Source organism: Schistocerca gregaria, chromosome 2, assembly GCF_023897955.1.
Source record: "Schistocerca gregaria isolate iqSchGreg1 chromosome 2, iqSchGreg1.2, whole genome shotgun sequence".
NCBI classification, from domain to species: Eukaryota; Metazoa; Arthropoda; class Insecta; order Orthoptera; family Acrididae; genus Schistocerca; species Schistocerca gregaria.
In genome coordinates, this window is record NC_064921.1 from 191,576,789 (window position 1) to 191,593,319 (window position 16,531).

Consider the following 16,531-nt stretch of genomic DNA (forward strand, 5'->3'; position numbering starts at 1 on the left):
GCGATAGGTAAATCATTTGATCACCCTACATTGTGGCAACATAGCGTGCATGAGTGAAACATGACGACAAGAGACTGGTGTAGAAGCTCAAAATAAATACAAAGAGCACAGAGTCAGCTTTCGAGCTATCGTATGAGTTGTATTTGCTGTGGCTGAGTTTGGAACCTTGTTTAATATGTGTAATACCTCGGTTCAGTTTACAGCGATAAAAGCTATAGAAAGAATAATTTAAAATTAAGAATAGAATTTTTAGAGGGGAAAATAGTGTAGAATCAGAGTTCGGTAATTGCAGATCAAAATTATCGTATATCAGCAAGTAGTTTAACGTCTAAGTACAGAAAAGCCGCGGAAGCTCCGTCATGGAGAAGGCAGTGACATTAAACTCTTGCGACGAAAAACCTATAAAAAGGCGTGATCGTCATTATGGCCGCCTTTTTTCCTTGATTGTTTCGTTAAAGGGCCGGGAACCCGTGGCAGTCAGTGAGAAAATAATTAGATTGGACTTTATCGTGTTAAGATTCACGATAAACTGTTAGAGTATTACGGAGATTAAAAGTGATGTGTGTACGATCTCTGACTGTTGGTAGCAACGGAGTATTAAAGGGGATTTTAGGACTTTAGTGCTAGATTGGAACTTTATGGACATCTAGACGACATAAACTCAAATTATCTGCTTATACGAGTGAATTCAGAGGTACCGGTATTCAGATATTAGCGTGTGGACTTTTGAAAGTGTCGTGTGCCGTTAGTTGCGAATCTGGAAGTAGAGCGCGTGCATATCGGCATTTGCGGACTATTTAGATTCCTCCAGGCTAGGAACCTTTTAAATAGACCGTCATCCATCACCATCTTAATCCTTGAATATAGAGTGAAAGTGAAATACAAGAGTGTTGTACTTATTTCATTTACCTAGTACTAATCAGTGAAGGCTTTACGGAAGCAAAGCTATTCAGCAGTAAGTCTGCACCATCTAGCGAAAAGCGTAGGCATTAACTAACACGCTAACTGAAGTGAACGTTTACGTCTTTTACGGACTACTTAATATGAACTTTTGTGACTCTTTGACGTCCCCACTTCCTCCGACAGGTAGCGCAGCCTGTCTTAATCATATAAGGGGAGAGTTTTAGCCGGGAAAATTTATAAACAAACACGATATATACAAGACTCGCAGTAATAGCAAAACACAAGGCCCGCACCTCATCGGAGAGTCGTCGCTGTCCTGTCGGGAAGTAAAGCCGGAAAACCTACCGACGATACGTATCTACGAGCAGACGTCGACGTGGAGTACCTAAAAAGGGAACCGCTAGAGAATTGGGGATGCTCCATATGCCTATGTCTTCAACAGGCATTATAGTTTGCAATTGCCCTTTACAGTAACTCGGAGATAATTTGTGTAGGCCGAGAAGAAGAGTGGCCTTAGTGCTTATCCCTGTGGAATCCTGTAAACTACGTTCCCCCCTTCTGCGGTTAGATCCGTGCATGTGACATAGTCTGTCTGAGATCCACTGCTTTCCTTTGCGAAGATAAGGCAGTGACCTGACGAGAGGGACTCCACCAATGCCACAACTAGTTATCCACGTAGAATTTTGTGATCAACATACTCAAAGGCTTTGGCACGGTCATAGTATAAACCAACAGAATAAATTTCTCGTTTAGCTTTTCATTTGTGAGATGCATCAGGAGACGGCGCAGTGGTTGTCGCAGCTATGCCGGGCTACTGACCTTTCCCAGGAAGGCGAGGTGGTGGACCAGATGCGACAGCGAGGTGGTCTTGCCGGAGGCGGTCTCCCCCGCCAGCAGGATGGTCTGTGGCTCCTCGTGGTGCATCGCGTCCTGGTAGGCGCGGTCAGCCACCGCGAAGATGTGCGGCGCGTTGTCCGACCGCGACTTAAACTGGTACTTGGTGTGCACCTGCAACACAGTCACCCACCGCTGCAAACTCAGTCTGGCTCAGTCAACTCGAATCATAACTTTATGGCGTTACATTCTGAGAAAGCTGAACCTGTAGTCAACAGTTGTATGGGTGTTAACCGGGGACCTAGAAACGACGAAGAAGTTCCGTCCCCGACGCAGCCGCAGTGGACCACAACCCCACGACGGCTACCGCAGCCCACTTCACCCCTCCGCCTACCCACACCGAACCCAGGGTTATTGTTCGGTTCGGCCCCCTGTGGACCCCCCAGGGGAACGTCTCACACCAGACGAGTGTAACCCCTATGTTTGCGTGGTAGAGTAATGGTGGCGTACGCGTACGTGGAGAACTTGTTTGCGCTGCAATCGCCGACATAGTGTAACTGAGGCGGAAGAAGGGGAACCAGCCCGCATTCGCGGAGGTAGATGGAAAACCGCCTAAAAACCATCCACAGGCTGGCCGGTTCACCGGACCTCGACACAAATCCGCCGGGCGGATTCGTGCCGGGACCAGGCGCTCCTTTCCGCCCGGAAAGCCGTGCGTCAGACCGCACGGCCAACCGGGCGGGCATAGTCAGCAGTTACTTGGCATATAACAGCACAGTTTCACGCGAATAGAGCAAGCTTTCAGTTACCTGGGGTTATACGGATTTGAGACTCCACGGGAAACCCAAAACCAAGGATAATCTAAAATACACAGTTTGTTTCTTCTTTTATTAAATTTCTTCCTACTTTTCCTGCAGTCATTTTGCTTTAACTTTCATTCCTAAATGACTTGTATTTCTGTATTCCTGAACTTCACTGAACATTTTTGTACTTCCTGTTTTCATCGATCAACTGAATTCTTCTGTTATCCATTATTAGTCTGCAGTTTTTTTCTCTTCCTTGTACCTACTGTTTTCCTTCCAGCTTCTGTGATTTCCCTTTTTAGATATGTCTATTCCTCTTCAACTGAACTAACCACCTAACTATTCATTATCACAGTATCGGTAGCCTCAATCAGCCTCAAGCGTGTCTCTCCTTTCCTAAGTATACCGATTCCCATTTCTTTGCCCACTACTGAACGAAAGAAAGCAAATTATATTAAATTACTGGTTTGTCTGTCTCCAGGGTTTGGAATATCCCTAAGCGTAAATGTGGATGAAATGAGTTCCTTAGGCGCTAAAATGTATTTATTTGCAATCTCATTTTCGATCAATATGTACACCCAAAATTTTTAAAGACTCTGTCGTACGTACTAACTCCGTTCACGCTTTAAATTTATTGCTGACGTTGCACGTTTAGATGTGCAGAATTGAATAAGCACCGTTTTCCTAAAACTAAGAGAGAAAGAGAGAGTACTTTTGCAGAAAACCAGTCAATAAGCCTTCTAAACGAATTATTTAGAATTTAATTTGTTGCTGTAAGTCAGTTAAGATTGACCATAATAACTGAATCATCTGTAAAAATGTACTAATTATGCTTCGTTTGTATTACCGGAAGATCGTCGACATGTATGAGAAACGTTAGAGGACCTAATATTGAACATTTTAGAATTCCATTAATGATTTTTCTCTCCCCTGTTTAGAGTTGACGGATTACGAGGTGAAAAAAGTCGTGAGATACCTCCTAATATCGTGTCGGACCGCCTTTTCCCCGGCGTATGAAGTCCCGTGCAGAAATATTGAACCATCCATAATTGTGGAAGTATTGCTGGTGAAGGATTCTGTACACCAAGTGACCTCTTTATTATGTCCCATAAATGTTCAATGGGATTAACTTCGGGCGATCTGGGTGACCAAACCATTCGCTCAAATTATTTAGAATGTTTTTTAAACTTATCACGAACAATTGTGGCCCGGTGACATTGTGCTATGTCATCCATAAAAATTGAGAACATGAAGTCCATGAATGGCTGCATATGGTCTCCAACTTGACCAACACAACCATTTCCAGTCAGCGGCCATTAGGCCAGAGGACCCTGTTCAGTCGATGTAAACACAGCCCAAAACATTATGGAGCCAACACCGGGCTTACACAGTGTCATGTTGGCAACCTGGACCCATGGCTTCGTGGGATCTGTGCCACACTCGAACCCTACCATCAGCACCTACCAACTGAAATGGGGACTCATCTGACAACGCCACTGTCTCCCAGTCGTCTAGGTTCAAGCCGATGTGGTCACGAGCCCAAAAGGACGCTGTATGCGATGTCGTGCTGTTAGCAAAGGCACTTGCGTTGGCCGTCTGCTGTCCTATCCCACGAACGCCAAAGTTCGCCACACACTGTCCAATGGATACGTTCGTCGTGCATCTGCGGGTATTTCACGCACTGACAACTAAGCAAATGCCGCTGCTCTCGGTCGTTAAGAAAAGGTCATCGGCTACTATGTTGTTCGCGGTGAGAGGAAATGCCTGAAATGTGGTATTCATGGTACACTCTTGACACTGTGGTTCTCGGAATATTGAATCTCCTAACGACTTCCGAAATGCAATATCCCTTGAATCTAGTTCCAACTACCATTTGCATTCAGAGTCTGTTGATTGCCATCGTGCGGCCATAATCACGTCGGAAACCTATTCACATGAATCATGTATGTACAAACGGAAGTTTCGTGAATGCACTACCCTTTTATACCTTGTGTACGCGATACTACCGCTATATGTGTGGGTGGATAACGTAACCCCATGACTTTTGTCATCTGGGTGTATGAGATTAAGTGCAAATTCGGCTTGAGGAAGGATAGGAAAGGAAGTTGGCCGTGTGCCATAAAAAAATTAAGGCACTTGCCTTAAACCAACTTAGGGAAAGCGAAGTCTAGATGGCTGGGCATGGAGTTGAACAGCTGTCCCCCTGAAAGCGAATCCAGTGTCTTACACCTGCGCCACATTGTTCGATAACGGGATTGAAATGACCGTCACTACGTGTCTCCTGCTAATAAAGCAAGGACGCTTGAAAATGAAGCATATTGGCTTCGAAGTCGATGGCATATTCAGATTGAGCATAATATTTTTCCCTGGTTACAAAAATTTATTGCTAAGGAATTATAGTAGATACAGCTATGCAATTTGTTGCAAACACTACCTTAATTCATAAAGTTTTCTACGGATACACGTCCACGAGGTGCTTAGCAAATGACACCTTAAGTCATGTTTTTATGGATACACATCCTCATGCGCTCTGACACCATCCGATTTCTATTCTTTTTCTCTTGTTACAGGTAGCGTAATTAAGGAGTGATAGTATCACAATGACGTCTGTTCAGAAGGAAGCGCTTTGTGTTTTGTGGTTTCATGAAAGATGGCTGCCTTTTACATTTCTGTAACAGTTCCAAAATGCCTACGGCCGAGATCTGCACCGAGATCTGCCAGATGTGAAGAGCATCAAAGCATGGTACGAACAATTTAAAGAGAGTGGCAGTCATGACAGATAACATCCGCTACAATTGTAACAGAATTTTATTTTACAAAACAGGGAAGAATAACCAGGTTTCAGGACGACAGACCCATCTTCAGGTCCATAAGCACAAATTTGCGACGTAAATTGAAATATGTACTAACGTCCTTGCAAGGCTTACGGAAAGATATAACAACGTTTGACTGTACGTTTTGCTTTGTTACACTATCTAGGTTTCAGTCTTAGGCCATATTCAAGTGTTACAGTTAGAATAAATAAATGCACTTTTTTCTCCTATTGTCCTCTTGATTGCTCGGTCTTTTACAAGAATCTTTAAACCTTTATGTTAAGAGGGTTTGTAACTCTTAACGATGGTTACAGCCATTTATTTTATATTATGGACCATGTATCAAAAATGCCCTTATGTAAGACAGTTGTAATCCTTAACGATGTTTTTAACTACTTATCTTTATAGCGTACCACGTAGCAAATATTTAACGATCTCATAAGGCCAAACTTCTATGTCTCTTCCCAACAGCCCATGAAGGCCCAACGGTACTGACAGGCCGACGTGTCATCCTCAGCTCATACGCGTCACTGGATGCGGATATGGAGGGGCATTTGGTCAGCACACCGCTCTCCCGGCCGTATTTCTGTTTCCGAGACCGGGGCGGCTACTTCTCAATCAAGTAGCTTCTCAATTTTCCTCACAAGGGCGTAGTGCACCCCGCTTGACAACAGCGCTCGGCAGACCGGATGGTCACCCATCCAAGTGTTAGTCCAGCCCGACAGCGCTTAACTTCGGTGATCTGACGGGAACCGGTGCTACCACTGCTGCAAGGCCGTTGGCAAAGCTGCATCTCCGTGTCATAAAATATGAACACAGACATGCTGTATCTGTTCCAAAGATAATGTAACCAACTTGTTAAACAAACACTTCCACTACTTGGGTCCCTGATGCACCACAGATTACGTCGTGCACACTGTGACGTCTGCGACAAACCTTTTACTTATGATTATGTTGGTTGTTGCTTAGACAAAATGAAACAAATTGTAGACTCGTGATCTGATCTTCCGTTTTATTTCACAGTCTTACCCTGTTAATAAGTGATTTTACGAAACATGAGGTTTGTATAACCGAAGTTATATATTTTAGATGATTTTTGTCATAGAAGTCAGAAAACAAGTGATGCAATGTATACATTAATTATATTTTTGCACTACGTTTTCTACTGTTTGGTACTTTTATAGTGTATTCATTCAGTTGTAACACTTGAAAATGGACTAAGGCTGAAATCTAGATCGTGTAATAAAGTGTATTGTACAGTCAAAAGACTGTTATGTCTTTTCGTAAGGTTTATCAAGGTAAAAAGCGATAGACTTGGAGTGAGTAAGGACACAACTGATGCCGGGTGTACATCATTTTAGCGTAGTTCCCGGAAATTGATGCGTCGTGTTTACAGAGAAACAGGCACATTTCGAAGCAATGCCATGAAGATTTTACAAAAACGGCTGCATGTCCATGCAGTCAGCGTGCACTTCCTGTAAGTTTTTCAGCCAGGCGTAGGCCCAGAAGCGCCGATTTTTTTAAGGAAAATGCTGGAACGAACAGATGAATACACCTTACTACTGTTTTTTTCGTTTTTTTTTGTAATGAAGCGACTTTTCACACACATGGGAAACGAAACATGCATAAAATGCGGATCTGCAGGGCGGAAAACCCACATGTCGTGGTAGAACAGACAAGGGACAGGCTGAAAATCAATGTTTGATATTGTTTAATGCACAAGACAACTATTAGACTATTCTTTTTCTTTCATTACGGCAACAGTTTACTTCAAAGTGTTAGAACTTGTACGTTGGACCTCAGTTACAGGAATTTCTACATTGGTAATGTTTCAATGATGCACCGGCACACTAAGGGTGTGTTGTTCGCTGGTTCGTGGATGCAAGCTTTCCCGACAGTTGGACTGATAGAGGAGATCCAACATCATTGCCACCACATTCACCAGACATGACCCCTCCTGACCTTTTGTGTGGATTACGTGATGTGCACACTCTTAAAGCACGAGTACGACTGATGCAAATGCAGTGATGGAAGAGATGTTGGCCAAGACATGGAGAGAAATTGGGTATAGTCTAGACGTTCTGCGGGCTGCAAATAGCGCACATGTGGAAACTTCATGAATTAAACTACCATTGTAACTAACAGCATAGCTCTATATAGCATGGTTCCTTGGAAATAAATTTTTGTGATCAGGGAAAAATTCTAAGTGTAACCCAGCAATATTTTGACATAAACAAATACCAGAATTAGAAGTTCACTCTGCAGCAGAGTGTGCGCTGATATGAAATTTCCTGACAGATTAAAACTGTGTGCCGGAACGAGACTCGAACTCGGGACCTTTGCCTTTCGCGGGCAAGTGCTCCCCAACTGAGCTACCCAAGCACGACTCACGCCCCGTCCCCACGGCTTTAGTTCTACCAGTACCTAGTCTCCTACCTTCCAAACTTTACAGAAGCTCCCCTGCAAACCTTGCAGAACTAGCGCTCCTGAAAGAAAGGATATTGCGCAGACATGGCTTAGTCACAGCCTGGGGAATGTTTCCAGAATGAGAATTTCACTCTGCAGCGGAGTGTGCGCTGATATGAAACTTCCTGGCAGATTAAAACTGTGTGCCGGACCGAGACTCAAACTCTGGACCTTTGCCTTTCGTGGGCAAGTGCTAGGATAGCTCAGTTGGTGGAGCACTTGCCTGCGGAAGACAAGGTCCCGAGTTCGAGTCTCGGTCCGGCACACAGTTTTAATCTGTCAGGAAGTTTCATAGACAAATACAGTTGAAGGAGGAGTGCAGAGGGGCGGCGCACAGTACCTCCGGGCCGTAGATGTTCTGCTGCTCGTTGGGGTTGAGGAGCAGCAGCACGTCGCCCACGAAGGTGTAGCAGTGGCCCCTGCGCATGCGCTCGTGCAGCTCGGCCAGCACGGCGTCCTCGTGCACGGGCTCGAGCGCCGCCAGGTCCTCGACGCGCATCGGCTCCGGGTCGGTAGCACCCTCCGCCACGAGCGCGCTGCCGCGCACCGCAACCTCGCGCCGGCGCTCCGGTTCCCCGCGGCGGCCCTCCGTCAGGTGCAGCTCGGACAGCATCTTCTTCAGCTCCTGCGACAGCTGCCGGCAGACACCCCTTGTCATCACGTGTGAGTGCAGGCAGCAAGGGGCGGATAAGAGGAATTTTCATTGGCAGGCAGGCGAAGCGGAATCTACCGTATGTACACTACTGGCCATTAAAATTGCTGCACCAAGAAGAAATGCAGATTATAAACGGGTATTCATTGGAAAAGTATATTATACTAGAACTGACATGTGATTACATTTTCACGCAATTTGAGTGCATAGATCCTGAGAAATCAATACCCAGGACAGCGAACTCTGGCCGTAATAACGGACTTGATACGCCGGGGCATTGAGTCAAACAGAGCTTGGATGGCGTGTACAGGTACAGCTGCCCATGCAGCTTCAACACGATACCACAGTTCATCAAAATTAGTAACTGGCGTACTGTGACGAGCCAGTCGCTCGGCCACCAATGACAAGACGTTTTCAATTGGTGAGATATCTGGAGACTGTGCTGGCCAGGGCAGCAGTCGAACATTTTCTGTATTGCATTATCCTGCTGAAATGTAGGGTTTCGCAGGGATCGAATGAAGGGGAGAGCCACGGGTCGTAACTCACCTGAAATGTAACGTCCATTGTTCAAAGTGTCGTCAATGTGAACGAGAGGTGAGCGAGACGTGTAACCAATGACACCCCATACCTTCACGCCGGGTGATACGCCAGTATGGCAATGACGAATACACGCTTCCAATGTGCGTTGACCGCGATGTCGCCAAACACGGATGCGACCATCATGATGCTATAAACAGAATCTGGATTCATCCGAAAAAATGATGGTTCGTCGTTGAGTACACCATCGCAGGCGCTCCTGTCTGTCGTCAAGGGTAACCGCAGCCATGGTCTCCGAGCTGGTAGTCCATGCTGCTGCAAACGTCGTCGAACTGTCCGGGCAGATGTTTGTTGTCTTGCAAACGTCCCCATCTGTTAACTCAGGGATCGAGACTTGGCTGCACCATCCATTACAGCCATGCGGATAAGATGCCTGTCATATCGACTGCTAGTGATACGAGGCCGTTGGGATCCAGCACGGAGTTCCGTATTATCCTCCTGAACCCACAGATTCCATATTCTGCTAACAGTCATTGGATCTCGACCAACGCGAGCAGCAATGTCGCGATACGATAAAACTCAATCGCGATAGGCTACAATCCGACCTTTATCAAAGTCGGAAACGTGATGGTCCGCATTTCTCCTCCTTACACGAGGCATCACAACAACGTTTCACCAGGCAACGCCGGTCAACTGTTGTTTGTGTATGAGAAATCAGTTGGAAACTTTCCTCATGTCAGCACGTTGAAGGTGTCGCCACCGGCGCCAACCTTGTGTGAATGCTCTGAGAAGCTAATAACTTGCATATCACAGCATCTTCTTCCTATCGGTTAAATTTCGCGTCTGTAGCACGTCATCTTCGTGGTGTAGCAATTTTAATGGCCAGTAGTGTATTTCGTGTTTGAGGTGCGAGTTGAAGTATATCACTCCTAGCCACGCCCGCAGCTCGTAGTCTAGTGACAGCAGGCACGGTAGCTCAGCGTGTTCGGTCAGAGGGTTTGCTGCCCTCTGTAATAAAAAAACTGAGTTAATGGATCAAGGACGAACAGAAACGGGTGTATTGCGACGTCCACCCTGAGCAGAAACAACGCATGAAAACGTACAGAATGATATTACGAAAAAGAAGTGGTTAGCGTTGCTGCCTCTGGATCACGAGGTCCCAGGTTCGTTCCCGGTCGGGTTAGGGATTTTCTCCACCTGGGGCTGGGTGTTTGTCTTGTCCTCATCATTTGATCCTCATAATAATTACTCGTGACAGTGACTCGATTGGACTATGTAAAAAAATTGGACTGTGTAAAACTTGGGACGTTGTACGGGCACTGATGACCGCGCAGTTAAGTTAAATAAACATCATCATCAATTCCTAGGCAAGCCCATGGGGGCGTCTTCATGGATGTTGTGGGCAACAGAGCCGGTTTCCGGTAAGTGTTGGAAGGTGGACTTTGTACAACCTTGAGATGATGTGTCAGACATCCTTATTTACTCAAACTAATTTTCGTTGAGCCCTATTAAACTTGCTTAACTAAAGTGACATTCACATTGACTGTCGTTCATTACAATGTTATCTCACACTTTCTGTAGGACTCTTGATGATAATGCCAAATTATTTCATCAATTAATGTTTTTGATATTTTACTTTCATTGATGTTACTGACATTAAAACGCATATAATATGTCTCAGAAGGATTCCAATTTATATGTTTCCTATGGTAAGGTTTCCGTCTTACATTGCTATGATTCTTTTCCAACGTATTTCACCATGTGGTTTCCGTTTGGCATGCGTGTCCCAACAATTTTCTTTAGACCGAGATGTAATACATAAATACCCTTATTCGTCGTAACGGAGAGGCTCGATATTAGATTTATAGGAAACAAGACACAACACAGTGGAACTGTAAACGGGAGACAGCGGTATTGCTGTTACAAATGGACAGCGTACTGACTTCGCAACATGTATTATTCGTAGCACTAAGTGCACACTGTTACTCCTTTCGGAGGATTGATGAAAACAACCGAGTAGCATTTGCCATGCGAGCACTCATAATATGCTAAACGGTAAATACAGCTGCAAAGAACTTCTTAATAACATTTCTCAAATGTTAGATCCAAGTGAGGACATTTTGAAAGTTTGAAGAAGTTCAGTTAAGTTCCATTGGAAGTTATTTTAGTAGTGATATGAATAGACCCTAAAGGTACTTACATGGAAATCATTTTCTGGGAGCGCCGTCAGAAAAGGGTGCTCCAGAATCTCCACCATGTACGGACGATTTTCAGGATTCTTCTCCAAGCACCTGAAACAGAGGTTTGCACATTTATACTCAGATCGCGCAGTCTGTACTTGATGACGTTGTCGAGTACTTGAGAACCGATCCCTTTTTTTTAACAAAGAAGAATAAGAAAAGGAATGTATTTGCATTAAACCCGCCAGGTTACCTGAGAGCGCTAAAGCGCTGCTTCGTGGACTTGGGTAGGCGCGCCAGCCCCGGATCGAATCCGCCGAGCGGGTTAACGACGAAGGCCCGGTGTGCTGGCCAGCCTGGATATTGTTTTTAGGGGGTTTTCCACATCCCACTAGGTGAATACCGGACTGAACCCCGCGTCCCGCCTCAGTTAAACGTCTCTGAGGCATTTGAACAATGTTCACACTGTCTCATGGTTTACACTGGACGCAGAGAGGTGGGGTATACTACTTCTGTCCCAGGGGGCATGGGGTGGCATTAGGAAGGGCATGTAGCAACCCTCTACAACTCACATTGCCACATGTCCATAGTAACAACCCAGACCCAGCAGTAGCTGGAATGGGATTTGGATGTAGATAGATGTCGCATTAAACACACTGAACAAACTAAACAATACCAGTGGTGGTATAAGTTCTCGTTATAGTGTGAATGTCTAGAACAGAAATAATTGAACATTACACTCCATATGGTGTATATGACGTACGGCTGTACTATTACAGAATCCTAATTTTTTTATACCTCCAAGCAAGGTGGCACAGTGGTAATATGCTGGACTCATATTCGGCCAGACGCGGTTCCTGAATCGTTTAAGGCGAATGCCTGGATGGTGTCTCTGAAATCGATGTCAGTCTCCAGCCTGCCCTTGCCCAAGCCTCTGTTTCACCTTTAGTGACTTCACGATAGACGGGATATTAGTCCCTAACATTCCTCCCTTCCTTTTACGGGATGTCAAATTCTTAAAATTTCTTCTTGCCGTACTTTATTCCTGGGGAGAATGAGTGCCTGCAAACATATGTAATGCTCCACTACTGCCTCGTGTTGCTGCGTGTCGTGTACGTTAATGAAATTCCGCCATTACGTCCAGAGGACCAAGTGATGCAGACTGGGAAGCACTTGGAATTGAACTTAGGTCCTCCACATGGCAGCTTAGTGCCCAGCTATGCAGGCGGATGTTTTGTATACGTAGAACACACAATATTTGTCTCTTTTAGAATAACATTACCTGAATTTTAAAAATCCTCTCAATAATGAACTAGAGCTTTCTTGTAGCGCGCCCCATTAGCATTTTGTTTCGAGTCTTTGTAACGCTCTCTTATAGACAAAACAAGCAACAAATCTCTTAGTTCTCCCTTGAAGCTTCCAAATTCCTTCACTCCATCAAACATCTTTAGAACTGTCATTTGATTTGTTTCTGTTGAGAAATGATTGAGGGCGACTGACTTTGTAATAGGCAAGTGAAATGTTACACTACAGAATGGAATTTTGGCTAAACGTCATTTTTTAAAAGGCTTTCTCTGGCGAGCACAGAGGCGAACTAAGACAGACTGAGTACATGTTTTAATCGGAATGTAATTCAGGAAGGAAAGCTAATGGTCGGCCGGGGTGGCCGAGCAGTTCTAGGCTTTATAGTCTGGAACCGCCCGACCGCTATGGCCGCAGGTTCGAATCCTGCATCGGGCATGGGTGTATGTGATGTCCTTAGATTAGTTAGGTTCAAGTAGTTCTAAGTTCTAGGGGACTGATGACCTCACATCTTAAGTCCCGTAGTGCTCAGAGCCAGTTTTTGAAAGCTAATGCTGCAGATAGCGAGGCACATCACGGGGCATTGTCACACAACACTCGAGCTGAGAGCGCAAAATGCGACGCAGCAGAATCATCACACCACAACATCATGCTAACAACACCGGAAGGTGACGTTGACCGTGTAATAGATACGTAAGAGCGCTTCCACAACATCCAGACGTTGCAGAAAGTGCCAGGCTAAAGACTTGAAACTAACAGTAGGGACACAGCGGTGTGGTGTAGAGCGCTGACAAGCCTAGCAAACACAATGTCCTAGGCACAAACTAAACAATATAAAAACTTGGACTTCTGAAGCTCAGGGTGAGTTAGTAATTCAGTCTTGTAAGTTACTGTGAATCCACATCGAACCTGTTCTGTGATGTTCCAGCTATCGTTCGTCAGATGCCTTCAACTTCAAGACACCAGCCAGTCAACTTTATGACCCCACTGCAGTGGATACCCATTGCTGCCATCCGAACTGCCACTGATGTGAAGACTTTAACGCTTTCGATAAACGACCAATTGGCGGTCAATCGAGGGAGACCTGCGAGCTTCCCACTACACATTTTCTGGGAGAGGTACGTCAGTGCTGCCACCTAGCTGCACTTGTGAGCTGCTACCGGTGTCTTCGCTGTCTCTTGTTGGGAGTTATGGGCATACTTCTGCACGGCTGCCATCATTCCGTGCAGAGTTGTTGGCCGACGACCACCAGGGTGTAAACTATGATGACCACGAGAGCGCCTTGGTGGAACGGTTTCTCTGAGCTGTTACCGTCCAAGCTGGACATGCAGCCTCTGCAGACCTCTGGGCTGACATCCTGTACGATGATGCCTCTTCTGAGTGCGCAGTCTGTGACCACCCCAAGCAACCTTGATGCCTGATGACTTCGGTGAGTCAGCAACTACCACGTGTGCCACTCTGCCTGCAGCTGCTCTGTGCCACGGAGAAGCATTGTATAAATCTTGACAATAAATGCATTCAAAGCCAACACTCCCTTACTGATGTCCTTGGATGTTCCACTGAAGCAAACCCTTCCACTCTGAGCTGTGATTTCCGCACGTGTAGAGGCCATGGTTCCCTGGGACTCCACAATTGGTGTTGGACTTGGCTGTCATCTCAGGACTCCCATGACAGTGGAATCTTGTCTGCAGCATCAACCGTCGTCGCCTGTCTGGATCACAGACCAGCATGATGCAGTGCGGTTAGTGAACTTTTTTTCTGTTGGCCGTCTTTTGATATTCATTTTGTTGTGGCCATGTGCACCATAAACTTACGAGCCTGAAAACTTGACACAGTTTAAAGGGAATTGTGCAGAAATATATTTAACGTCACTGAGATTTAACTTCTGTAATTTGAACAAGTGTCATTAGCAGACAATATAGTCATTTGGCACACGAATGTATTGAATCCCTTTGGACTATAATACACCGCAAACACTAATTTAGTTTATAATTTATTACGAGGTGCATTCAAGTTCTAAAGCCTCCGATTTTTTTTCTCCAGACTGGAAAGAGATAGAAACATGGGCATTGTTTTAAAATGAGGGCGCGTTCATTGCCAATACGTCCCAGAGATGGCAGCACCGTACGGCAGATGGAATTTTACCGCCAGCGGCGAGAACGAGAACTGTTTTAAATACTTAAAATGGCGACGTTTTCCTTACTTGAACATCGTGTAATCATTCGTTTTCTGAATTTGCGTGGTGTGAAACCAATTGAAATTCATCGACAGTTGAAGGAGACATGTGGTGATGGAGTTATGGATGTGTCGAAAGTGCGCTCGTGGGAGCGACAGTTTAATGAATGCAGAACATCGTGTGACAACAAACCGAAACAACCTCAGGCTCGCACAAGCTGGTCTGATGACATGATCGAGAAAGTGGAGAGAATTGTTTTGGGGGATCGCCGAATGACTGTTGAACAGATCGCCTCCAGAGTTGGCATTTCTGTGGGTTACTGCAGGTACTGCTTTACTACAAGAACTATTATGTGTTATACAACCACTAGAGAATACTGAGGATTTGGATAACATACTTTCGTTGGTGCACATAAATGTAGCGTGCATGAGTAAGACAGATGGTTCCTGCTAGCCTGGATAATCTTGGTATGGATGAGATTAGTCTGCTAAAGGACTTGATGACTACTACTTTATATGTTTTGGATGAGTAAAATATTGATAGGTTATGAGATAGCCAAAGCCACAAGCAAAGCATTGGTGTATCTGCATTTGATAAAAAGGTAGCTCACTTACAAAGAAGTGATTGACAAGTTACGGAAGCTATACTGCTACGATTCATGTATTTGCTTAATACAAATGACCCATTACCAGCAATGCTTGTTAGACAACATTCATACCCGTGTGAAAAATGGCTCTGAGCACTATGGGACTTAACAGCTGAGGTCATAAGTCCCCTAGAACTTAGAACTACTTAAACCTAACTAACCTAAGGGCATCACACACATCCATGCCCGAGGCAGGATTCGAACCTGCTACCGTAGCGGTCTCGTGGTTCCAGACTGTAGCGCCTAGAACCGTTCGGCCACTCTGGCTGGCATACCCATGTGCAATAATACTCCAGTGTACAGGAAGCCATACTAGGCACCGAGGTGTCTGCAGCCATTAACGGAAGAATTCATTGATCAGCAGCTATCAGAGGGGACAATAAAACGTAGTGAAGGGGCTCAGCAGTAGTTACCGACCCGAAAAGAAATCACCAAATGATACTGATATCTGAACGCGAAAACCGTCACCAGTTACTGGTATGTTGGACAAATCAGGCTATTACAAGCATCTTTCCAATGATGGACCTGAGGAGTGGGTATCGCCAACTGTAAGTTGTCCCAGAAGATGAGTGAAAACTGTCTTCACAACACCAAGGGGTCCTTATAAGCATTGCAGTATGCCATCTTGACTTAAGAACGCAGTGGCTACGTCCCAGAGGCTCCACTCCATGGGTTAAACATATAAAAGTGTACAGTATACTTGGATGACATCTTAGCATTGTTGAAAGACACGGAAGAACACGCGAGACCTATGGAAGAGGTATTCAACAGACCATGAGCAGCGTGGCTGACACTCAGCCTGGATAAAATGCCATTTTGCGCTGAGAGAAATGAACTATCTCGGGCATGTAATTAGTGGAAAAGGTGTAAAAATGATTCCTTGTTAGTATCAGCAGCCTGTGACTCCCTGACACGGTGAACAACGAAGCAACTGCAACCATTTCTAACCCTATGTAGGTATTGTCTACTAAGCAAAGGGGCAAAATCTGAGTGGTCGAGACAGTGTTAAACAGCATTTGAGGCAGTGGAAAAGTGTTGATACCAAATCCTATACTGATATTTCTTTTTATTACATCAAGAGCGCTGTTTCGCTTTCCAGCTACAATCATCAGTACGAGTTACAATCAGGTTATCACACCCTGCGATGTATTGACCGGAAAACCTGTTAAAAATGTTACTAGTGCAGAACCTGACTTTCCTAAGCGACACCTCAAGTCCC

The 16,531-nt window shown here is 45.1% G+C and overlaps 1 protein-coding gene and 1 pseudogene across 2 annotated transcripts in view; both read right to left on the minus strand.

The window, feature by feature from the left end:
- LOC126336659 (neither inactivation nor afterpotential protein C) overlaps positions 1 to 16,531 on the minus strand; it is a 340,870-nt gene that overhangs the window by 211,981 nt on the left and 112,358 nt on the right. For both annotated transcript variants that reach the window (XM_050000600.1, XM_050000597.1), the window contains exons 8-10: positions 11,209 to 11,299; positions 8,160 to 8,453; positions 1,723 to 1,911 (exon numbers count right to left, since the gene is read on the minus strand). In XM_050000600.1, coding sequence (XP_049856557.1) covers positions 1,723 to 1,911; positions 8,160 to 8,453; positions 11,209 to 11,299 — 574 coding nt within the window. The remainder of the gene's footprint in view (positions 1 to 1,722; positions 1,912 to 8,159; positions 8,454 to 11,208; positions 11,300 to 16,531) is intronic.
- On the minus strand, positions 6,019 to 6,136 carry LOC126337425 (5S ribosomal RNA; annotated as a pseudogene).